Source organism: Cyprinodon tularosa, unplaced genomic scaffold (genome assembly GCF_016077235.1).
Source record: "Cyprinodon tularosa strain WSP-4 unplaced genomic scaffold, ASM1607723v1 ctg315, whole genome shotgun sequence".
Taxonomy (NCBI): domain Eukaryota; kingdom Metazoa; phylum Chordata; class Actinopteri; order Cyprinodontiformes; family Cyprinodontidae; genus Cyprinodon; species Cyprinodon tularosa.
The window spans coordinates 989,119-1,014,978 of record NW_024039025.1 but is presented as its reverse complement, the minus strand read 5'-3'; the positions used below and the strand labels follow the sequence as shown (position 1 = coordinate 1,014,978).

The 25,860-nt window shown below is 37.9% G+C and overlaps 1 protein-coding gene across 1 annotated transcript in view; it reads right to left on the bottom strand.

Moving 5' to 3' along the window:
• pinx1 (PIN2 (TERF1) interacting telomerase inhibitor 1) overlaps nucleotides 1-25,642 on the bottom strand; it is a 30,229-nt gene extending 4,587 nt beyond the window's left edge. The window contains exons 1-6 of the mRNA XM_038292677.1: nucleotides 25,515-25,642; nucleotides 24,667-24,776; nucleotides 22,084-22,176; nucleotides 21,906-21,987; nucleotides 20,937-21,026; nucleotides 14,330-14,412 (exon numbers count right to left, since the gene is read on the bottom strand). Of these exons, the coding sequence (XP_038148605.1) occupies nucleotides 14,330-14,412; nucleotides 20,937-21,026; nucleotides 21,906-21,987; nucleotides 22,084-22,176; nucleotides 24,667-24,776; nucleotides 25,515-25,599 (543 nt within the window). The 5' untranslated portion in view covers nucleotides 25,600-25,642. The remainder of the gene's footprint in view (nucleotides 1-14,329; nucleotides 14,413-20,936; nucleotides 21,027-21,905; nucleotides 21,988-22,083; nucleotides 22,177-24,666; nucleotides 24,777-25,514) is intronic.
• Nucleotides 25,643-25,860: the final 218 nt, after the last annotated feature.

Genomic DNA, 25,860 nt, shown 5'->3' with positions numbered 1-25,860 from the left:
CTTCAATCTAGAGGAAAGTGCAGACATCTTGGGGGACAGTGTTTGTTACTTTGCATGCAAGATGAATTGTAAGTTTTTCAAATTCACAAAGTCCTGAAAACACATGTGGCCAGAAGACAAGATATTGCATTAGCATCATGGCAGAAATGTTTTTGGACCAATGAAATGCAAATGTTTTAGAAAAAGTGATTTTTGCCTTGGATGGGAGAGGTGTAAAGATGTGTGTTCCTCCCGACCAGATTTGGTAAGATTTTGATTAATCATTTAACTTTGCTGGTTTAAAACAAATCAAGCTGCTACTGCTGCTTGGATTGGCAAAAAAAAAAACTTGACATGGTAAGGAGCTAACTAATCTGCACCAAGAATTGTACTGAACATCCCTCCCTTTTGCGAACATTTTCTTCATTTTCTTCCAGATTTATACGTGCAGAGTTCAAATAGATCTACACTTATCAATTTGGTTTATGCCAGCTTACAGTGTTTGGGCCCCAAGAGAGAATAATAAGACTGATTGCAAAATTTTATTACTGCAGAATCTTAAAACTCTTGACATTAAAACTTCCTCATGGGAGGATAAAATTTATTTTGTACAAATGGATATGCTTCCCCGTGCATCACGATAGCTAAACATAACATATCAGTGACATGCAGTAACATTAAAGGAGGTTGACAACAAATGCCCGTAGATCAACTGATCAGACAAAATCACCTAAATACCTCCAGAAATTAATTGTTTTACAATTTATTTTAAGAGATGAGCCTAAATAAAAATATTCTTCAGTAGGAAGAATGCTTGCTGAGTGGGGTGAGCCATCAGTCGCACACAAAATATGATGCAAGATGGTAAGATCGATTTTCAGTGATGGTTATTTATATTTATTTGCCCACAGTAAAGCCCGGCGTACACTGTGCTCACACTGTACGACTAAACCCTGCGTTTAGTCGTACAGTGTCAGCTCACAGCTCACGATTTATGTTCGGCCTGACGCTCTGATGCGATCTAACTGCTCACACTGTGCGACTAAAACCATGTCGGACTCAGCTCCGCAGTGAGATGGAGCTGCTCTGTAGCTCTCTATCCTGAAGCCAAACAAATAGAAGAGGAATATGAAGTTAACTATAGCGTAATTTTGTGCTGAGGGTCCTAGAAAAAAAGGGCAACGACGTATTTGGAAAAAGGACGTGGCTGAGCAGGCGTGGCTGCTGCGGTCCGTCAATATGCAGACGGAGCTGCATTTCACTCATTGCATCCCTGCCACACTGCTGTGTTTACATCTGAGAGGAGGAATAAAAAAAACAAATAATCCTTCTTTGCGCCCTGAGCGATTTGCCCACGACTGTCGGGAAAAAAATCAAACATGTTTGATATTCTCCTGACCTCACGATTCCTGATTGGGAGGTGGTGATGAGAGGCTAATCGCCGCTCGTAACCCCCTGTACACTAAACGACTCACGACCCGATCGAAAAATACTTGCACGACTGGAAAATCGCCCTGAAAATCACACAGTGTACGCCGGGCTTAAAAGGGCTGAAGATATGATTTCTGCACATTAAAAATGTCTAAACATTTTGCATTCAAGATGAAAAACCTCTTTTGTTTGTTAATAAGCTCTATCCAGAAGTCCTTAAAGGGCACATTTTTAGCTTCACTTGGTTTAAATGCTGTTTCAAATCTCCTTTAAGAAACTTTTTGATATAAAATCATTAATCAATTACTCAAAAAAAGAACCAACATATTACCGTATTTTCACGACCATAAGACGCACCGGACTAAAAGGCGCACTCTCAGTTATGTGTCCCATTTCTGTATTTAACACACACATAAGGCGCACCGGACTATAGGGCTCGTTTTTTATATACAGGTACATGTCCTCTACTACCTTTAAATACCTCTACTGCGTATTTAAAAATACAGCGGGGGCAAAACTGAGTATGACTGTACTTTATTCATGTATTTATTACAAAGTATTAATCAAACCTGGCAGCTGGCTGTGAGACAGACACATCGCAGATGACAGAGCGCTGTGGTCACTCCTAAATTAACTTAAAATCCTGAACCCTGCCGACGGAATATGTTCGCTTTTATTGCCGGTATCCTGGTGCCTGCAGTTAAAATTATTTAGATGAAAAACACCTGCCAGCAGCCGCGGTGAGGCTGCTGTTGAAGGGATTTACTGTCGGTGCACCGCTGGTATGTGGGGGTCTGAGCGCCTCCGACAGAAATAGATAATCTGGATGAACTGACTGCAATTATTAAGTTTTCAGGTGGACTTTCTCACTTAAAAACATATTAAAACTACTTTATTCCCACTGATCACAGCAAATATAGCTGCAAGATTTAGATTATTTAGATGAAAAAACACCTGCCAGCCACCGCGGTGAAGAGGAGGAGACGCGCCCACAGGCTGCTGTTGAATTAAGCTTTCAGGTAGAAAAATAGAGCGGGAGCAAAACTGAGTATGATTGTGCTTTATTCATGTATTTATTACAAAGTATTAATCAAACCCATCAAAGTCATCATCCTCTGTTTCTGAATTAAACAGCTGCGCTAAATCAGACATGCCAGTTTCCCCTTCTGCGCTGTCAGAGTCACTTTCCGTGCCGGGCGGCTCCTCAGAAATAATGCCTGCTTTTGCAAAAGCTTGAACAACAGAGCCAGTAGACACAGTCCATCTACAATCCATCCGCAAACTGTGGCGTAATCTGCCCGGCGCTGCCTTCCCATTATCCTGAAACTGTGGTCTCTGTCTGTCATCCATCGCTCCCACGCCGCTCGCAGCCTTACTTTGAACGGCCGCTTCAAACCGATGTCGAGCGGTTGAAGTTCCTTTGTCAGACCCCGGGATAACGGCGAGCACAGCGTTCATTGATTCACCTTTTTTTCACATCGGCTGTGAGATGGGCACGCAGCAATGGTGATGCGTGGAAAAAACCACCTAGTCTTCTCACATACACCTGCCTCAGCCACGCATCCACCCAGCCTTTTTCATCTAATATCATATGTCATCAGAGCGCTGTCTGTCTCGCTGTCAGCTCCCAGATCTGCTTCTCTGATTGGTTGATGCGGCGCGTCCAGCAGCAAAACTTCAATTTTTCCATCTTGAGCAGCAGCAGCGCGTTGGCGGCGCTTCAGATGCTTAAACGCTCCCGACGTGCTGCACCAAAACGCGCTGCAGGACCTTTTGCTGCGCCTATACGCGTGTCAACCATTGACTTTGCATGTAAACTCGCTGCTTCTGCTGCACCTGCTGGGTCCGGTTCACACCGATGTTGAGCGGTTGAACAGCAAGCACAGCATTCATTTGTTTCCCCATGTTTTTCACATCAGCTGTGAGATGGGCACGCATGGAGTTACATATTAACAGCGATGGTGAGGGGTGGAAAAAAAAAAACACCTGGTCTCCTTACATTCAGCCACTCTTTCATCATCTCCTCAATGAGGTGGTCTCAAAAGTCGCAGTTACAACACACATAAGGCGCACCGCACCATAGGGTGCACCGCACATTTTGAGGGAAAAAAAAGACGTTTAAGTGCGCCTTATAGTCGTGAAAATACGGTACGCTAAATAGTTGTTTGTTGCAACCCTAATGGAGAGCGAGAGACAACAAATTACTGAAACAACCAGGAAACAGGCCAGATATTTATCTAAGTGAACGCTTATGTTTAAGCCCATTATGAAACCCTGTCAACCCAATTCCTGTCTTTCAATACCGTAGAACATAAAACATACTGCTTATTTTTTCATTACAGTCAATAGACATGAACTGTTGGTTATGAGGATTGAAGAGCACTAAGTCTAATTCCTGACCATCTTGGACATGACAGAAACTGATTACTTCAAATGTAAAGCTTATTTAACTTTAAATTAATGTGAAAAAAATTCTGAACACATTATTAGCATATATTTTTTTTCCTCCCAAGGTAGAATGTTTTGTAAAAATAAATACGATTTTACAGAAAAACCATTCTTCTTGGCCCTTGATTAAGCACATTTTTTTTAGATTCTTGCTAAATTTAAGAATAGCAACAACAAAAAAAAGGCAGAGCTGAGGAGCAGAGGGCTGGAGAACACACCTCTTATCAGGCCGTATGTACTTCTCCTCCCACATCATCTCCTTCTCTCCACCCAGACGCAGAAGCCCAGGAAAAGGATGCGCTCAATGCACTGTGTGCAGCACTGAGATAAGGCTCCTTCAGCAGAGAAGCGGTCTGGCTGGCTATCAGGCCCTTCCTGATCCACTCACTCCCCTGGCGGGGGATAGGGTTAGGCAGAGAACACAGGGAGGGGTCCACGGAGGGTCCCAAAGAAAAGAGGAGGGTGGGAAGACATTCAACAGGACGCCTCCTTTAAGACACTCCAGTTTGATCTCCTCTCCGCTAATGTAACCAATGGAAAGCCAATGGCAGCACATGTGCCAAGACAGCAGGGCCAATTTACTGTATTCAGGGTGGGATTCAATCAAGCCAGAAAAAATGAAGGAAAAGGTTCACCAAGTGGGTCTAAAACTTTTCTTTCCAGTGAGTACCGGTTATAAAAAAATAAATAAAATATTGTCAGATTTGTTATATATTTATATAAATATTTGCAGAGGAAGCATCCTACCTTACATTGATCCTGATCTAAAGAGTAAAAACCAAAAAACCAACAGCTTTTTTTAAATGTTCTCAATAAATTCTAGTACAATGTACCTCACAACTTTTACACGTTATGCATTGATCTAAGCATGTCTGCAGACAAAGGGAGCCATAAGCAAACAATGATTAATACCACCAGATATTTTAGATACAAAGTTGTCCAATAGTACCTTCAAACGAGAACTTTTACTGTATTTTACCAATGGAGCCAAATCTGTAGAAAGATTATCTTCTTAAATTCTTCACTAAGTAAAATATTTTTGGGTATCTTATTACATAATGACAAAATGCTTATTCTTCACTGGTTTTACTAAATCCAACCTGTTTTGCAAAGCCATTGTCATTTAAGTAGGCGGCATCACTTACTCTTAACATGTTTTTAAAGATCTTTCAATATACCAGGGTTTATACTAGGGGTGTAAATCACACCCATCATGGCGATTCGATTCAGTATCAATCTCCTGATCCAACGATTCGATTATTTTTGATACTCATGAATACAACACGATACGATTCAATTAATTGGTTACTTTTTTTTTTTTTTTAACCTTACAGGCTAGACAAGGTTTCAAATTCTAAATAAATCAATGAAAGCTGTAATAATGTTATGCATTTTATTTGAGAAAATACAACAAACAAAAGATGTGGCAAAGGTTGCTTCAAAAAATACTGCAATGCATTAGTGCAAGAGCAGATTAAGTAATTAAGTAGGCCTATACTACATGCAGTACGGGTGTCAGAATTACATCCAGGAGCAAATGGATAAAAATGGACTGGAGGAAAAAAAAACATGAATCGATACTATTGCTGACGTGTCGATGCATCGGATCGTCGGCTGTTGGATCGATGCATCGATACAAAACAATTATTATTTACACCCCTAGTTTATACAGGAATGAATAACTCAGATTTAATGCTTTTTAATGCTATTTTAATGCTCTTAGAAATAATTTTAATGCCACCAACAGGTACCCGTCGACAGGCTGCAGTCATGTCCCGAATTCCTCGTTTTCCAGCCACTTTTGTTGAAATTTGCTTTTTCCCCCCCATTCTCTAGCTTTTTCTCCGACTCAGGTTTCTTTTCTGAACATACAGCTTTGAGATCAACTGCAAGCAGTTCCACGCAAATATATCGTGATATAATATGTCTAACGAAATTGTTTTTAATAAACAATTTTTTAAAATAAAGCATTTTAAATGCCACAATAAACACATTTAATGAATTTTAATGCCAATTAAGGCCTTAATTTAAAAAATAATTTAATGACTTTTGATGATTTTTAATGACGCGCGGAAACCCTGTATACACAAAGCCTCCATAAAAAAAGCATCTTTCTAAGCCAAGAACCACAGTTAGTATTTGTTGCACATAGGAAAACCCTTTAGTTTCAAGATGCTAAAGGTGTTTAAAAAGGTTGGCAGGTTTTTGACAGGCTGACACAAACTGACAAATGAAAGGCAAGAAAAACAAAAAAAAAAACACAGCAGCATAAGATACGGGACCAAAAATCTGTCCTTTGGCAGCAGACACGTTACATCGGTTCCATGGCTATCTTTGTAGATGCTTGAGATTCTTAGGCATTCTTTTGAAGATGTTCTAAATAGAAGCATAAACTTATTTCAATAAAACCACCCATGGCTAATGTTATACAGTGTTGGTTAACATCAACAAGACTAATCCAATGAAATAAACTTAAGATGCGTAACTAACAATATGCACCATGGTGTTCACATCCTTTTGTGCGCATTAATCAGTCCTTAACTTTGATTCTTTTCATCTCAACAGTTCAACCAAACCCTTCTAGAGGGCCCAAACATCAAACTGTTCTCTGTTATACGACTCATCAATAAGAGCTTACTTCATGTAAGCGCATTTAGCTGCAGTTTTATTCAACAGCAAGTTATTACATGTAGATGAAATTTGTAAACAAACGGTATTGCATTTCCTGGGAAGGTAAGGAATTGCATACCATTACATATCTTAACAAGGTGTAAGAAAATGTTTACTACTTCAAATTACTTCAATATGAAACAAGTAATTTTAACTAAGAAGCATTTCAACTTGTTTATTGTAGTTTGATTGTGATAAAGATGAGCCTTTATCTCTTGGAAAAACAGCCTCTTTGCAATGCTTGCTTTTTTTTCCCTCAATAATTTCTCACCAATATTGGCTGGGTGGGTAATTGCATGAGAGTTGCCCTCATTGTCCTGCCACAATAATAAATCTGGTGATACTCGAGGTCTATGGATCAGGGCCTGATTAGCCAGCTGTCTCTCCCTGATGAGCATAAGAGTCCAGCAGCCCATCGTTCATTGGCATGATGTGGGTGGACAGAAAAACAGGTGGAAGACTTAATCCAAATAGTTGGATCATTCAATTAAACAATTAGACACTTTGAAATAAAGGCTACACCTTTAAACTAATCTCAATATGTTCTTTATTTCTTTGTAAATAATTTCCAGATAGTATACCCAATCTAGAAGAAACAAATAAAACATAATCCCCTTATATATATCATACTTAGCTTAAAACAGGTATTGCCTTGAGTTTAAATATAAATATGGGTTTAATTTAAAAAAAACAGCAATTTGTGCGCAGTGCCGGAACGTAAATCATAACAAATTAAAACAATATTATGCATGCAGCTTGTTCAACACAGCAAACGTTTGCAGACAAAAGGCCCTCATGAACACTGGGGTTCCTCACTGACCCCAGGGAGAGAGGAAGGAAGGTGTTATGTCTCTCAGATGTGCTTCATTAGAGTTAAGAGTCAGTCATGAAACAATGGTCCGTGACTGTAAACAGACGTGAGGGTCTAAAATGTCTGGATGGTTTGCTTCACCAGCAGTAATTATCCAGCTCTCAGAGTGGAGCTTCGACCCGTAACTAAGAGACAGATCCCGCTTTTCTTTTTGGTCCAGCACTAATCTCCAAGTGTCAGTGAAGTGGCACTGCCAGCAGGGAGCAGTCCACAGATGCTGCCATGGAGGCAAATGGCAATGGTGTGATGCGTGTTTCTTTCTTTCATTTTTTTTTTTTTTATTTTGTACAGGGGTGGGTTGTTCTTGGTGGGTCTTGGAATTTTCAGCACTAAAAGTAAAAGGGTCTGTCAACAAATATGATCAAGGCTGGGAGCACTTTTGGTTCCGGAAATTAGATGCTATCTTAGAATGAACAGACTGCAATAAGTGCAGCACCCTGCTTGAGCGCATTCAAATAGCAGCCACCACGCTGCAGCGATGCACGTCTACCATCTCAGGCTCTTTCAACAGATCAGTATTGTAGGATCAGAGAAAACTGATGGATAAGGGATAAAATTAGCTTCCTCCCTTTTACTAAAAGTAGACCAAAATATTTTAAATGAAACGGAAAAAGTGATATTGTTCATGAAGAAAGTTGTGTAATTAGTCATGATCAAAAAATTCTTTTTAAAAGTTATAACATTTCCAAAGCTTTAAAGGCAGATTATTTATAGTTATCTTGATCTGAAAATATCCTGTTTATTCTCAGCACCACGTGTGCAATATGGTTTACACTCTTTAAAAACACTTTATGTTACTAATTATGTTGTATTAGTACACAACAGTCTGCTTTTGAATAAGTTATTGGATATTTGTGGTTTAAAGAAATAAGCAGCAAAAATTAAGACTTTGTTGTCCCCAAGGATTTTTTGTTTTATTTTAAGAACATTTCCAACCTCACAAATGTATCCTTAACACCTGAACACCTGTACCACAAAATTTGCCACATTCTTAAATTCTGTTAGCAGGACAAACAAATAGCAAATAATGGGGTGGCTCCAATGGGATAAAATTGTTTTAGACTACAAACTTCATTTTTCAAAGAGAATTACTCTAAATATGTTTTATTAGTCATTAATAGACATTTTCTCAGACTTTATGTCTAATTTTTTATTCATTAAACATAATTTTATCATCATCATTAATATCACTGCAAGATCTAGTCTAGAATAAACAATCAGATTTAACAATAATCAGATTTCATCTGATCATTATCAAATCTAATAATTATGTTTTATCTCCTAAAAAATATAGTTATATGTTATTAACTTGGACCAATTATTTTGATTTAATTTATGCATATTTAAACTTTCTTACAAGGTTATGACAGCTTCTTTGCATTCTCAGCGATATAATTATTAAATAACTGCCACCTATGTCACCTGTTTTATAGTTGCACAAATTTATGAGGCAAAATAAGATTTTTCTTCTGCTCTGTCAGCAAACTTTTACAGCTTTATTCCACCCATCGGCTCCTCTGCGCCTTCAGTGATGCGCCTGCCAAATGCTCAACCCTTGTCGCCCCTGCTCCATATTCCTTAACACAGTGGTATCGGGGGAACCCGTGCCGACGGGCTATCCTTCATGTGGACGACGCGTGGGCAGCCGACGCCTGCAACAGGTGCCACCCGATGAGGCCCGATCCCCCCATTCTTTGTGCCTGAGTAGGAGTGGGAGTGGGAGAGGCCACAGGGTCACACTGACCCGAAAGCAGTGCATAACATACCCACCGTCTGACTGGAGGTTCAAACGTCAAACAAGGCTGGTACCAATTTAAGCTGAACAATATTTCTTTTCTGACACCAAGGGAGTACAGAAATAACAAATGGGTTAATGTTGGAGAACCAAATTTTTTTGCTGATGTCAAACAGAAAACGCAATCAACATAAGACTTAAAATGCTGATGTACTCTTCCTGCAATCAAGTCCAAACTCTAACTGTAATTTTAGAAATGTTTAACAGGAGGAGTAAAATAAACCTAGCAACGAATCTTGAGTATTTTTTGTGGATATTCAAGATTAATTTTTTTACAATTTTATATTTTAATGTTAGATTTTCATCTCATTATTACAAGGCATATAGTACATATTTTTTCTCTTACTCTTTTGCAAAAATGAAAAAAAATGAATTGAATATGAAAAAAAATAAAACTCCAGCTTGTTTCCACCTTTCAACTGAGCTGGCGCCTATAAAAAATGACTAACTTTTGTTGATGTATGAATCGGCGGGGAGTCTATTTATCAGCAGGCCCTCTGCGGTCGCCCGCTTGGGTCCCTCAAGCCACAAGCCGCGTCGCTCCCCTTTGACTGATTAATTAGCCAATCAGAGGACATTTTTCACAGGGCGGCAGAATGGTTTATTTCAGCTAATGCCGGGCTTTCGAGCCGAGGCCCGTTGGAGCCTCGTCGGCTCTTTCGGACTGCCTGAGTGGCTGGGCAGAGGGGCGAGGGAGATAAATCAAGCTGGGCTAGCCCTCCATGTGGCTCCCCTAACTAAACCCCCTGAGGAGGGCACAGAGAGCAGGGGAGGTGGAGAAGGGGGGAAGGAGGAGAGCAGGACGGCCAGGGGCACTGCTCGCCCGCCGATAAGCTCAGGGAGCACGGGGGGTGCCAATGTCCCTGCATTTAAAAGGGGCCGGGCCTTTTTGATATCTCGGCAGTGAGAGCCTGTCGTTTGTCATGTGGTGAGTAATTGTGTTTAGGGAAGAAGAGGAGGCAAGGGATGGAGGAGGTTTTGCATGTGTAGGATGGATGATGGATAACAGAAAGCCCAATAGATGGACAGGTGCTACAGAGCAACACACATCAGACACGGTGTGTAATTAATGGCTGCCCTAAGCATACTTTTTTAGGTGGCTAAACAATAAAAGATGAAGCAGTGGGTGAAGTTATGGCCAACAATTTATCTTGCTTAGTTAGCCACCTGTGTGCGGCAAAAAGCCTTGCACCTGTAAAAGAAAGCTGCATGTCTTCAATGAATAACTATAATAAAGATGCTTAAAATCTCATACTTAGATTAACTAAATGTTCGCATTTGTTGGAGTGTACAGTGTCTTGCAAAAGTGTCGATACCCCTTCAATTTGTTTTTTTAAATACAACATTTTGTTAGATTACAACCACCAATTGTGATGCATATCACTTGAATTTTTCATCACAAATTAAAAGAAGTTAGTAAATAATTGTGAGGTTGAAGATGGGTGATAAAAAGTTGGGGGTTTGTTCAGATTTAAAAACAGCCTTTAGCTGCTTTTTTAGCTGCAAGCTAGGAACATGTAGATACAAAAGTATTTACCCATTCTTTTTTACAATACAGCTTATGCTCGGTGAGGTGTGGGCAACAGTTTTAAGCTCTCCTCTAAACTCTGAACTTTGACTGGACCATTCCTAAGACATGAGTGTGTTTGATTGAATTCATTTAACTGCGATTCCACGTTGGGGCTCTTGTCCTGGCAGAAGATGAACCTCCTCCCGTGTTAATAGTGATCTGCAGCTTCTCACAGGTTTTCTCTAATTGTCCTTTTGATCTAACTCTAGACATCTTTTCATCCCCCTCCAACCAGTTCCCCTGCCACCTCTAAGGAAAAGTTTCCCACCAGCATGATCCTACATGCAGGTCCAATCTAAACATTGGGTCTCATCTGACCAAGGCACCTGCTTTCACACGTTTCCTGCAGTGGGGATTTCTTATTGCTTTGTTTCAACTGTGGTTTTCTCTGTCACTTCTTAAAAGCAACATCTGTGGGAGGCACAACTGATCACCATCCCTTCAAATGATTGAGAGCCCTGTCAGTTAAGGCGTCTCTAAGGGTTTGTAGTTGTGTCATATCCCTTTTTTTAATGAACCAAAAATATGTTCACTGTACCCTGATTTGAAATCTTCTGCAAATGTATCCCTGACCCATTAGGTTTATTTCTAGATCTTTCCGACAACGTTCAATATCAATCAGCACACTTTTTACAAAATGATTAATAAAACTCAGGTAGTCTTAAATTAGACATTTATTGTCACCTGAATCTGAATTAATACATCTGTGAAGCACTTGAAAAAAAAACAATCTCTATTATTCAGTATCTAACTTAATGGCTGGAATTTTACTATCAATTTGATATTGGCTCAAGTGTGATGTTATGTCATGATAGCTAACTGTTAACGGCTACATGTGAAAACCGGATAAAAATCTGTATATGTTCAAATGTTATTTTTGACTTATTCAGTGCTGCCTTTGATGAACAGAGGACAGCTGACTGCATGTGTGTGTGCACTTGTCTTCTTCATGGAGTGTTGTGCAGAGCGATAAGGGGTGAGCAGGAAACATCACTGCGGAGGAAGGAAAACACCCGCTGTGGGGGGGACTGGTGGAAGGGATGCTGGAGAGACAGTCGTGGGTGGTGGTTGAAGAGCTGGAAGATTCATGAAGGGGAAAGAGAGCAAGTCTGGAGTAAACCATGAAGAAAGCTTCCGGTCCTCGCCTCACCAGGGCCGACATATGGGTTAGAGCGTGATCAAACACTGTCGACCCCTAAATCCCAATCTGTATATATCATTTTTGCAGCAAACAAATTGCAGACAAATTCGTAGATCAGGCAAACAGCCTAAATCCTGATTGGTCAATCACAGTTCTTGTTATTTTCCACGAACCTTAGATGTTCCACATGGCCTTGAGGGAAACTATTGTAATTGTTGCTATTGCTTTCAATAGGGTCAATGGTGTCCCTCCTGGCAGAAAAATAAGAGCGCATAACCGAACGATTAGGGGGGAAATCATGGTGTGTATTGCTTGTATTTCCAATGTTAATCAGCTAGGGAGCATCCCCTATTGTCATGTTATGGCAGAGCACCTACAGGGGAATAGAGGGAGGTTTTTGTGTACAATTTATGGATTTCCAAGATGCCAATTTCCTCAAGCCAAGTGTTGAGATAAACAAAGGAATCCCGCCAAACGATTTTTATGAGCTGCTGTCCAGAAGGTAGATATGTCACAGTCCTATTGGTTATCTGTATTTGGGCGATTAAACTTGAGAAGACAACTATTTGGTGACATCAAGATTTATTCATTCATAAGACAACATAAAGGTTTGCAGTTTGTTTCACCATAAAACACAAATATAAACCAGTAAAATCCTGAGTAATGTTAATTTGCCACGATTAATCAAATGTGTTTCCAGACTAAGCAAAGTTCAGCACTAATTATACCAAGTAAACATGTTAAAACGTGTGTTGGGGGGTAGTAAGATATACACTACGTAGTTCTAATTTAACAGTAATTTTTAAAGTGCTACTTTAACACTGCAATATTTACTGTGTGTAACGTCAAGTAACCGTCATCATGAGCGAGCTGTGTTGAACGTTAAGATGTCACAACGATGAGCTAATATAAAATGCTCTTTGGTTGGTTGCCAACACAAACAAGCAAAGATGGCATCAAGCCTTTGGAACAGGTCATGAAATTATTTAAGATACTAAACCACTGAAATTTGAACCTCCCATACCTATTGCTACACAAAGCTGAAGGGAAAAAAAAACAAGTCCAAGCAAAGCGCAAATGTTGCAGCTTGAACATTTTCTTGTCTCACAAATTACTAGGCATTGTACATAAAAAAAAGTTTAACAGATATGGCATCAAATTATTTATTTCAGACTATGCTTTAGCGTATATTGTGCTGCTCCAATTAAAACCAGTTGCAAAGTTCTAACTAAACTGGTGGTTAAGGATCCATCTGGAGGCATACTCCCCAAAAACAAGTCCCAACGAAAAGAGGTATTATCTATCTTTGCCGATGTTTCTGTATAATCCAATACCCTGAACATGTGATAAAAAGGAAAAGATGTGAAATTATTTTTTCAAAAAACAGGAACATTTCAGTTATTTTGTTATTTTTTCATGGTATAGTTCTATTATTTATTTTATTCAGGGTTACCCCAACAAATTAGAATTTTAAATTGTAAATTATTAACCAAAAAAGTTACCATAATAACTAAAACTTAATATGATTTAGTAACCTTACAGTTTACCAAACTAAGCAATATAATCACTCAAAATATAGGTATGGTAATCCATAAAAAATAAAAAAGAATAACCATATTACATAAGAATGATATATAATAAAATGTCCATCTACTGAAAAGCATCTGCTAATATCCTCAACATATGGGGTAAAAATGGAAGCTGGGATGACCTGAGCTTGTCAGTTTATGAAGTATGAGACCCCAACTATAGAGTCAAAAGGCAAAGTGATATCGGAAGTGACCAACTCCTGATGCCAAGAGCAAAGAAAAAAAAAGTTTTTTTGTGGGCAGCATCACTTCAGATTTTTGCAGACCTCGACATAATTTGGATTTTTCCTTGAATAATCCCTTCTGGCAGGCACATCCACCTGATGCGACAGTCTGAGACAGAAGTAGAAAAACGAAGAAGTGTGAAGGAAGAGACGAGTGAAAATCTCTTAACTGGATTTAACTGCTCTTGCCACCATCAGTGGCCCGTTGGCAGCGTTAAAGCTATTCGCAGCAACATGGCTAATCTTTAGCCAGAGGCAGCTCAGGAGCTGGGCCCTGCAGAACCCGAGGGATCTAACTACCAGAGTGACTGTTGAGGACATCAGAACTGATGGTCACCAGCAATTACTGAGGCAGATAATTCTAGCCACCTGGCCAGAGGTAAACCATCTCCTTTCTGAGTCCTAACTTTGATTAGGTTAAGACTGATCAAAGACCAACTCACTTCATTTTCTTAAGAGCAATAAGGAGTAATTAACACTCTGCATCACAAATATTATGATAAATGTTTAATATTTGATATTATATTTTCATCTGAAACAAGAACTCAAACTTTAACCAAAAAAAACAAGCTTGGAATTCTTTGTATTTAAGCATCAAATGTTTTGCATACCTGCTCCTGGTCTTTAATGGACCTGGCCCTCTTCCCAAAGATGCAATTAAGGTCTGTTTCACTACGGGATGACAGGTCTTTACCTAAAAATTTAGAACAGACAAATGGAAGGTAAATAAACAGGTTATTTGACTGAACCAAAACTTTTAAATTTAAATCAGGATTTATAAAAAATAAAAAAAAAAAACACAGCAACAGGTGGGAAAAACATGAGACATATTCTGTGTGTTTGTGTAAGTATGTGGGGGGTTTGCTCGGTTAAAAAAAGAGGAGTTGTGAGTAGACAACTTCGTGCTGTAGGGATAAAACAGCAAAGAAAAATAAACTGACGACAAGGTCCGCCATGTCTCCGGAGTCCCATTCTCAAGACTGGGCCTCAAAGGCTCCTGAAGCATGCAGTCGTCTGTCTCGAGACTGGGTCCTGTTCAAACAGCTGCATCCTTTTCCTTCAGCGGGACTCTGATAACATTTGGTTATTTATTGCTTTTAGGACCCTATCTCCCCTGCTTTTGACTTTGAAAGTAGCAGCACAGGGCATGTCTAAAGGTTTAAAAACAAACAAAAAAAACAAAATCAAGAAAGTATACCTAAAGCTAAAACAAGTGAGATGGAGGGTATATGGCGTTTGTCACCTTCTAGGCTTGGGTCATGTGTTAAAAGTTTATCTCCCTGTACAGAAAAAAGAAGTCCCAACGTCCATGGAATGTGTTATGATTTTAAAAAGGTAAAAATGGTCAGATCACATAACAAGTAAAACAAGATTCAGAACTCACTGAGTTCATGACAGTGACAGACACGCAAACCTCAGATTAAATGACTAAGGGATAAGTCTAAGGTAAACATTGTCGCATTTTTAACACAGCTCTTACGTAGGTTAGTCATGTTGTAACCTGTATAAAGGGAAATTTGTGTAAAATAAATACTTTGTTGTAAGAAGGCTTCTTGGAAAGATTTTTTTGACCTTTGGAAAAGTCTGTTTATTCCTTTTAGGTGGTGTCTCAGCAATAAAAAATAAAAAAAAACAGTTAAGTTATGTGGGTGTGGCCCTTAAAAAACCGAAAATTCTGTCTGCCAACAGCATATTCAGAACCTGATTGTAACTTAATTGTGTTTATTTGTAGACAGCATGATTACAGTTTGAAGAAACACCACATACTGGTAATTTAACAACTTATTTAATTAACAGGGGTCTCAACAGTGCCTGGTCATCAACCTGGTCAGACACTGATTTGAGATTGCATCATACTCTTGAGCCTTTGAAGAACCAACCAAATGCGCTTTCTGAGGTCAGAATAGTAGGTAGACCATCTGGAAGCTGTTTCTAATAAACTACTAACAGTAGACAAGTATTTACATCTTAGTGAATAGAGTTTAGTCCCTGGGAGTTGCTGTGTGGGATTGTCACCACCTGAAGAGTCCTGTTTTTTAAGTTTTCTTTTTTTTTTTTTTTTTATAAATAGTGCTGGACCACACCACTATACTGTCTTCAACAAAAGAACCTGGCAAGTTTGTCAAGGGTCTAACCTGCATACTCTTAATATGGTTATACCCACAAATTCATTTTCCTTACATTGTGGCAGCATTTATATGTGTATAAATAGGCTTTTAAAGTGATGTTAGCAAGTAGAATTGTTAAGATTAAATCTATAAATCAAAAAGAAGAATTTCATTAGCTTTTGTGCATTTTCTGGCTGCTCAAGATCTATTAAAACCTGTAAATGGCTGAATTGCCTATGAAGCCACCACACAGAAAGACGGGGTTGGAGAACTGTAGTTAAATTCTGCATTAACCACCCGGCTGCCCTGACAAGAGATAGATGGAGGCAACAATTAAAACTGGGTTACTGGTTTATGCTACAGAACCCAGCAGTGGAGATTTTGGTGCATTTCGCCTCAAACACAGCCCATCAATCCTCTGTGCTGGCAACAAGAGAACCAGCATAAACAGGATATCAATAGAAGAAAAAAAAAGCAGGACAGTAAACAGAAGGCCTCCACTGGGAGAGAGGTACATATCTTAAAGGCAAGAGCTACCTGAGCCACAATATTTTGACTAAAGTTAACAGTTGAAAGTTAGAAACTAATGCATAACATGATGCAACGTGAATTAAAAGAATCAGCGCCTGAACAGGTTGACCTTTCTTTCTCACATCCACTTTAGAACCCTCAGAGTATCACCTGACCTTTCCAGCCGCTCATATAACAAGCTTAACAACAGTAAATCTATTAGCAAGCCTTTTCTTGGCAACAACCTCACAGAAAGGGGAGTAGGCATTGGACAAGTCAGTGGAAGCATGCAAAGAGGCGCGGCGGATTACACACTGCATGTAGCTCTGCTTTGGTGGTTAAGAATTTCTAATGGCATGATAAAGATTTATAATAACAAAAGCAGTACATCTCCTTTTAAAAAGAAAGTCACAGATTTATTCTTTTTACTGTGGCTCTGAGCTACTTCCTTAAGAGGAGAGCAGATGTGTGCTTTTAATTATATCAAAAACAAACACTGTTCTGTTGACGTGTGATAAAATGTAAAGTTTGCAATATGAAATACACTAAGTAAACGCAGAAATGTTCCATCTAAACTGGGATTGTTTGTTGCTAGGCAACGATTGATGCTACTCTAACCAGAGACAGGATAAAAGAGTATAAGGTTGCAAATAAGGGTTGAATCATAGTAACGGCAGCAAAATAATTTAAATGGATAAATGACATTGTAAAAAAAATATGTCCCGCAATTTCTTTTTATCTGCTAAGTTTTAGTTTTATCACAAGAAAAATTAAAAGGCCAAAAATATTCTTCTAATACAAGATGTCAAGATATCATAAAAATAAATTAATAGCAATGTTCAGTCCAAGCAAAAATGGAAAAAGGACATCCATCCTGTAATTCAAACTTCCTTTATCACTAATACAGCTTCAGTCCTAGATGCATTGTACTTTTCAGACTACATAAAACTCACTGAATAAAAAACTCTAAAGCTGAGAGATAGAAAATGTTTACTAAAATGTAAATCTAATCTAAATGATACTGATTGACCTTCTATTAACAGCAACTAACCTTTCAAACATTTCCCTAATAGGCTAAATAACCGTTTATACTGAAAGAAAATTCTAGCTCATGTAAAGCACTGTGATTTTTTTGCCATCTTTAGCAAAGAGTTTTTAAGAATCACTAAACCTACTGTTAAAATTCATACTTTAAACTACCTTTAATAAAATGACAGAGAAAGGTGGAGGTACTTCCATTGCGCCACTTGTTGCTAGACACTGCTAGCTGAATAAATGCAACTCTTTTTTTCTGAGAAAGCCAATTTTATTTGTTAGGAAATGTTTCCAGTTAAAAAAAAAAAAGACTGGCAGTGATGGTAATAAAACAAAAGGAGAGTCATCTGTCACACAAAAACTAAACACCTATTTAAACGTCCAGAGGACTATGAGCGGTATGTCTGTAAAGCCGTCTAAAGCACGCTGCTGACCTGAGCGGATAGAAACACCAATTAACCAGCTAAGATAAGCGTGACTCTATAAAATGAACAGCTATTTTTAAATAAAATTTGAGTCTGTCTAAGATCTTAAAAAAAGGGAAGTTATAGATAATTCTCTAAAAGTTGCAACATGTTCAGGTTTTAGCAGCATATATCTTCAACTCAAGATCATCATAAGAATCTCACACCCCACAATCCCTGCTTTTCTACTGTACTACTGATTCTCAACAAGTGATTTTTATATCGATAAATGTGGATTTTGGACTATTTTACTGTAAAAGAAGAAGCAATAATATAATGGATGACATAATTTGGCCTTCAATAAATTACATCCAATTAGAAAATCTGAAATAACATGATTTCAGTTTAATTTATAATATAGTCTTGGGTATATATGCATATGCAATATAATTTGTTAAACTAGAATGATAATTTTGATTAAAATAAACCCTCTCTCCTGCTTTCTTTCTCCATCACCACAATGCCCCCTCCATTCTCTGCAAGCTTGAGCATCCTTGTACTGACATCTTTGTTTGGTTTAGCCTTTGATTCTTCTTCTAAAGCTTTCTGAACAAGTTAGGGATATATTAAAGAAAGCTTTGTACATTAAAAGGAGCTTAATAGCGCTGATAGAATTTTTTTCTTTTTTTTTTTTTTTACAGAATTTCAACAATGTGAAATTAAACTTTGGCACTACATGTGTTCTAAATAAGTGTGTTTACATTTTTCACCTTAAATGCAAAATGTTTATACTCATACAAACCACTCTGAGAAGCTTATCCTTTCAGCAACCGACATATGAGCAAGTAACCTCACTTAATTTGATAACCAAATTAGTTTTTTTTGTTTTTGTTTTTTTATTAAACACAATTAATTGTTTTAGCCCTAAAAGGTCTTATTTTAGTTTAGTATTGGGACTCTCCAAGCAGCATACACCTGGCCAACCGTTTTGTGGTCAAGTTGCTGACATTGCCATTTGCTTCCACTTTGTTACAACAGGACTAAAAGTCGATTGTGGAATATCAAGAAACTGCAGCTCAGGACTAAAGGCCAATTTATGCTTCTGTAGCATAGCCTCTGCAACAGTCAAATATGTCTCTGTGCATGACAACGCCCCCCGCGTGATCTGCAACCGTCGTTGCGCACCCAAATCCTGACTACATGTAGGACGGTCGCAAATGCGCACAGGAAGTACGCAGACAAAAAGCAGCTATGATTGGTCCTTGTTATGCCTTTCCGGCCATCTGTGTGGTTGTCCTTCTCGATTTGGTGCCGGGGCGTGGCATTTTCAAAAACCGAGGAACAACTACAATGGACAACTACGACGAAAGGTTAATCGGTCTTTTTGCCAACTCCATTAACAGAAGCTGTTCCTCTTCGATGTCTAGCAACTCTAGATCTATCTCTGTGACCATGATATCTTGCTGACGCTGCATTGTTGTCCTCGAATGGGCTCCCCCTTAAGCGTTGGTGGGAAACTGCTGTGCGAGCCTAAAAAATTCCAGACCAACGGTGCAGAAGCATACCAGCAAAACTGGTTCGCAACCGGACCCAAACAACATTTGATGTGTGCAGATAATTGCACAGGTGGCATCCTAGCACCACACTAGATTTCACTGAACCCCATTTTTCACACGTATTTGTAAAAGTAGTCTTACTATTTAGGCAAGTTTATAATAGGCCATCAAGTGATGCAGTGAGGCAATTTTCTGCAATTGTTAACTCTACACAGCAATACCGGTATTTGTAATTTGATATATTGCACAGATCTGTATTACCTTCACTGAGCCTATTGATGCCTGTTTGGCCTAAAGTTACAATAAATGTCCTACAAAGTCTGTCTTTCCCTCTGTACTTGTCTAAAGACAATCATAAAAAAAGGACCATAAAGTTTATTTTAAATAATGAAAAATCTTAGAAGCCGACCAATATGTAAACCCTCAGTGCCCACTAAACTCGTCTTCTACACAATACAGTCAATAATTAAAATGTAAATATGTTTCAGTTCCCATAATTGAACTTTAATGTAGCTGAAGGTAAACTATTGATGTATTTCAAGTAGTTTAAATAAAATGATTGAGATAATATATAATTTAATAAACTGGCAGGACAAACTTTTCAGGTAGTTGGAAAAACATATAGACACAAACATATGTACTGACCGAGTGTAATATTAGAAAATGATGCATTTCTAAATTGCTTACGTAACTAAAATTTGGTTCAGATTACAGAAAAAAGTAGTGGAATATAAATTTCAGAAATTGAAGCATATTAAGCAACCCACAAAGTCATAACTTGATACCTGAATGCTGCCCTGGAGTAGATCTTGTTTCCTGACTTGTTCCAAATTAGGAACATAAAAACAAGTTGATAGTTTGGACGAGAAACTGAAGCAAAGTGCTATCAGGCAGGCTCATCTAATGGGTCAAAGGTGGTGTTGTTTCTGCTGGGGGTGTTAATGCAGATACCAGATGCCCCAAACAGGAAACAGGAAGTTGCTTTTGAATGACGCAAAGTTTTAAAGGTTCTTCCAGGTGAAGAAAAAGAGGAGATATTTGTTTTGTCAAGTGTAATGAGCCAGATCTGAATCCAGATCTGAAATCAGTGTGATGCAAATCCAGTGCAAACTATATATTGGATACTATTTAATTATTTACCAAGTAAATTCATCTAAAATCCTACTAACCAATCAGTAAACAGCTACTAAGCAGTAAAATGTGGTGAGTTTCGACATCAGCATCCAGTAGCCCAGAAAACGTAATGTTCTATGCGCCTATCAGTGTGCCGGCCTTGACCAGCAAATCTTAACTTCCTGACATGTAAAGGGTAATGAAAGGAGCTGGAAGCCTATAAATAACCTCCCAAAGCGCTCACTGGGTCAACTGACCCAGCAGATACTGACAGGACTCTGATCAGGGTCTGTGGTCTGAGACGACAGAAAAAGTCCTAATAAGAAGTCAAGTGTACAAACTAGGGAGAACTCTGGCAGAACACCATGAAAGCAGCAGTACCAGCTCAACCTCAATACGAAATCATCTACTAGTTATGAATATGAAACTCTCTGCAGTTTGCTGTACTGATTGCAGTGAGAAGTGTTTAAAGTTAGAAAACACTATACTCACCTTTAGTGAATTTCGTGTAATGAACCCTCTTTTTAGAAGTCTTTGATTTCTCTTCCAGGCTAAAACCTTTGATCTCTTCTGGAGGAACTTCTACAGATAAGATATCACAACACAAAATTATGGTCTGTTTACTCAATAATACATTTTACTTTAGTATGTTGCACACATCAAACTACTACAAAATGCATTAGAAACAATCTTGAGTTATTTCATATTTGAGTGATTTATTAAATAGTCGTAATGTCTGCATCATGCATGAAAAGTAATCATTTAAATGATGGTACTTTACTAAATGTTGCACTGTAGCTCCCTCTGCTGTTTTAAAGGCAACAAAAATACAGCTGACACGAGATATTATGCACACTGTATAAACTAATCTAGTGTGTGACATTAAATCGGATCAAATAAGGTAAAAAGGGATTACAAAAAAAATTGCTAGATGCAAGAATATTGAGTAATTATGCTGGAAAAATGTGGATATGAAGTCCAGAACAAAAGAAGAGCTTGTGAGGGTGATGGCTGAAGCTGCAAGAGTTTCATCATCCACAGTGAAGTGTGGATGATTAAACTCTTGATAACTTCCATATTTAACAAATGAGTCATTTCTAACACAAAGATCTCTGTTTCGGTGCCTTGTTCTGTGATCTGATGAAACTGATGCATTTAGCATTGATGGCTGCCATTAGCCTATTTCTGAAGGAAACAAATGAGCAGCTATAAAGCGTAGGAAAACTATCCCAACTTTGAGGGTATGAGCAATAAATGATTGGCTAACCTAAAACATTTTACTCAAGACAGACTGTGAGAAATGTATAAAGACATTTAAAACATAGAATGTTAATACTTTAATATATCTACATCTTTAAATAAGAGGCTAAACATAAGGCATACTCTGAATCAGTAGTATTGTATTTTCACATATGTAGCTGCAAAAGGTTAAAAAGATTTACCTATGCTTCTTGTACCTACCATTACTGTTGTTTTGACCATGGTGGTCATTCAGATTAGCTAGAAGTTCATTGAATTCATCCTGGTGAGCAATCCATTTGTCCTGCAAAAAGATAATAAATCAACTGATACTATGCCTATAATTAATTTCAAACAAAAATTTGATCCCAAATTCAATTTCTTCAATCAAAAAACTGACCTCATGACTTGCATTTGCTCCGAGCCCATAGTTATTATTTTTAACTTTTACTTTGATGTGGTCTGTGGATCCTTGCTCGCTCCTCCCCAGTCCCTGAAAATTACAACAAAAACAGAATACCTAAACGTCTTCCCTGTGAACAAAGTTAGGTCATTTCTTAATAGCTACACATTACTTATAATGCAAGCTTTGTAACAACAATTTAACTTCATTATGAAACTATAAGGTGAAAATTGTCATGCTAAACAGACAAAAGTGCAAACTCAATTGATTTATGTTTATACATAAGAATTTTAGTTGTATGACCACAAAACATACATGTTCTAATATATAAGGGTTCAAAAGGTCTCTATGTATAAAAAAAAACATGAAATATGAGAAGCTGGGTTTCTGTTAAAAGACACAAAATGATTTTGAAGGGAATTCCAAAAACGAAAATTAAAAACAATTCACTGGACTTTGTTTCCAAGTTTGAAGACATTTTGCTTCCCATCCAGCAAGCTTTCTCAATTCAAAATGTCAGGAATAGCATTAAGTTCAAGGTTTTATACAGTAGCCCAGCATTTTGAAGGAAAGGTAACAAACAGAGGAGACTTTTTGAAGAGCAGGAATAAACTTTTTAACAGGAAGCGTGATAACCTCTATCAAAGTAGTAGTTATTGAAATTTGCTGGTACGGCGCAAAATTATGAGTGATCAAAGGCTACCACGCTGCAGCCTGAAGTGACACAAATCCAATTTTTTTTGCCCATATGCGACCTGGACCTGATCTTTTCATGGCAGTCTGAACAACGCAGATCCGATTTTTTCCAATGCAACCCAAACCAGTTGGCTATTTGGTCCTGAATCAGATACGAATCTGATCTTTTCAAATGAGACCTGTATCTTAACAGCCAGGTCGCATCCATCCGACCTGAACGTCATTAATACTCAACAAAGGTCACTATTCTGCATCGTGCTACGCAGAAGCAGGAAGAAAAACAACCACCATGGTGGACAATAATGTGGAAAGCAGTATTTATGTTTAACCATCTTGAAAAGATTGAGTTTTTAACATTGGGAAAGATCGCTAGATGCACTCCAGCACTACCATCCATGTTTACTTCCATAAACAAAGAACACGCTAGCTTGTGACGTCATTGCATCCTCTACTGCCCATGCGGAACACTTAAACTATATGAATGCAGTTCACACAGGAGATCACATACAAGTTGCCTATACTTGGAAATCTTAAAGGCTTCTTAAAAGAAATCAGATTTCACAAAAAATTGGAATTGAGCACTAAGGCCTGCAGTGTGAACGTAGCCGTTGACAATATTAATGAACTAGCAAATAGACTGCATTCCCACAATCAAAAAAACCTATTAGGCCTTTACCATATTAATTTTAGGCAATCACCTTTCTCCAGGTAAGGAAACATTGAAGACAGTTCTATTGTCTAATAAATGAACATTCAAGCAAACTCACTCACAAGATCTGAATCTAAAACTGTTGGGGATAAGCAGAAAACTAAACAGCAAAATTATACTCTATACAGGCCTCTTTTAAACAATCCCATCTAGATAGCCGCAGGAGTTCAGATGTTATAAAGAAGAGAGAGCTACAATTGCTCAACAGAAATCTGAAACTAAAAGATGACAATGAAAAGAAAAAACAAAAAAACATTGATTTAAAGAGCTATAGCTCGTAAATTATGTGATTTGTCAAATATGTTCTAGAACTTTTGCACAACTATCTGTAATGTCTTGAAGACTGTACACTTTTTGCACTCAGCCACAGACAAGCTTGAAGACTAAAGAAACAATTGGAAGCTAATGACACAAACAGGTTGTTAAGCCAACAGTAACAGTTCCTGAATTATCTCTAAAGGGAGAAAATAGAATACTCTCTGATGAAGACCTCAAGGCAATTGAGACAATTGAAGAGGAAAGTGAGACAATTTGCCAATGGAACAAGACAATTTACATTTAAAATAAGAAAAAGCAACTGCCTTGTCTTATTAAAAGTGCATATTATCTAATTATCTTATTTTTAGAGTAAAACTACTCATTACATTGGCAAATCATCCCATTTACCTACTAAAATTTAGGGTAAATACAATTGATTTAAGAACTTTTTACTTATTTCTAGATAATTTTGTAGTGTAAAATATAGTGGATAGTGCTGTATGGTTTGAGCTTGCATGGCTTGTTTTACAATCTCTTCTATTATCTATTAAGAGGAATACAAAATTGTGGTTTAGATGTGAAATTGGAATATTTTTCCTCTTACCGATCCAAAGAAGAAGCAAATTAATCAGTTATAGTACATAAAACACAGAGTCAAACTTATTTTTTGTCTGTGCACACTGTACAGCCTCAAAGTCCATCTGCTTTCAGCATCTTTTTTTTACTTAATCTTTTCAAGATAATCCTGTTTCTAGACTTCATTTGAACTGGTGCTAGCCATGTTATGTACCTGATGATTTTAGGTTTCCAAAGCCTTTTTATTTCTAATTAATTTCCTTAAATACGACTTGCAAATTTTTAATGGACATTTATGACCTTGAACATAAATTTTGGCAAAAGAAAGAAACCATGCTCACTTTGCCCTTTGACCAGCCCATTCGCTCCAGCATTTTCTGGCCAAATTTGTTGTCATCGTTGCTCCAGGTGCTGTTTCTTGGGTCCACAGACCACTTCTGTTTCCTGCGTGCTGAACAGGAAACAGCAGGAATTTGATTACATAACAGTCGGCTAACAAGTGCTCCCATGAAAGAGGAGAATGAGCTGTTTCAGACAAGGCTAAAGTTTAATACTCAACACTGTTATGATGCATCACATGTCACAAGATCATAGCTGTACCGAATAAATGTCCTGCGACAATTGCAGAAATGTTTCTTAAAACATTAAACTCAAAAAGTCCTTAATTTTATTTGTAGGCTTTCAGGTCTACTGAAGGGTGCCAGCTGGGTGTTTAGCAGTGACGAACTGTTTACTGAAACAGTTTGTGATCTTCAAACGGTCTGATTTCATGTTATTTTTGTTTTTACGAGGGATTAGTCTGATATCTTTAATGGCTGCCTTAAATGTTACTAACAAAATAAAATACCAGTTGTGGTAAATTGGCCGAGAAATCTTAATGGAATATTTAAATCATGTTGATCATTTTACTTCCTTATTAACAAGAAAAAAGCCGGAGTTCAGTAAACTATTTAACAAAAGTTACCAAACTGCGAGTACAGCAGCAGCACGTGTTTAAATCACCGACTATAACATGCTAATGCTAACTGGGGGTCCTACCAACAACAAGAAAAAAAAAACATTAAACAGTACATTTCTGCAATAATTTTAATAAAAGTAATTGGGCTTCTGGAAACAATGTGTAGAGATTTGGAGGGAATAAAAGAAAACATTAATAAGTAAAAGAAAATTGTAAACAAAATATACGCACGCTCTGCAAGCATTGACATCCTGGGTCCTTGAACAGATGACGCAAAGGAAGGGTTCCACAAAACGCCTGAACACAATGTAGTCATTTTTCGCTCCGTCTACCGGTATATGCTTTCCCCCACCAATAATAATAACCATAATTATTATAATAATAGTAATGATAATAAAAATGCCTATTTTATTTGGAACAAATTGTCATCATTAGCATATAGGCACAAACATTATGCACCACCCTTTGTCTATAAGTACATTACTGATACTACAAGTGATTGTAAGAACTATGTTATGAGGCGTAATATTATAAAACCACCCAGAACTTTTTTTTTTTTTTTTTTTTTTTTTTTTTT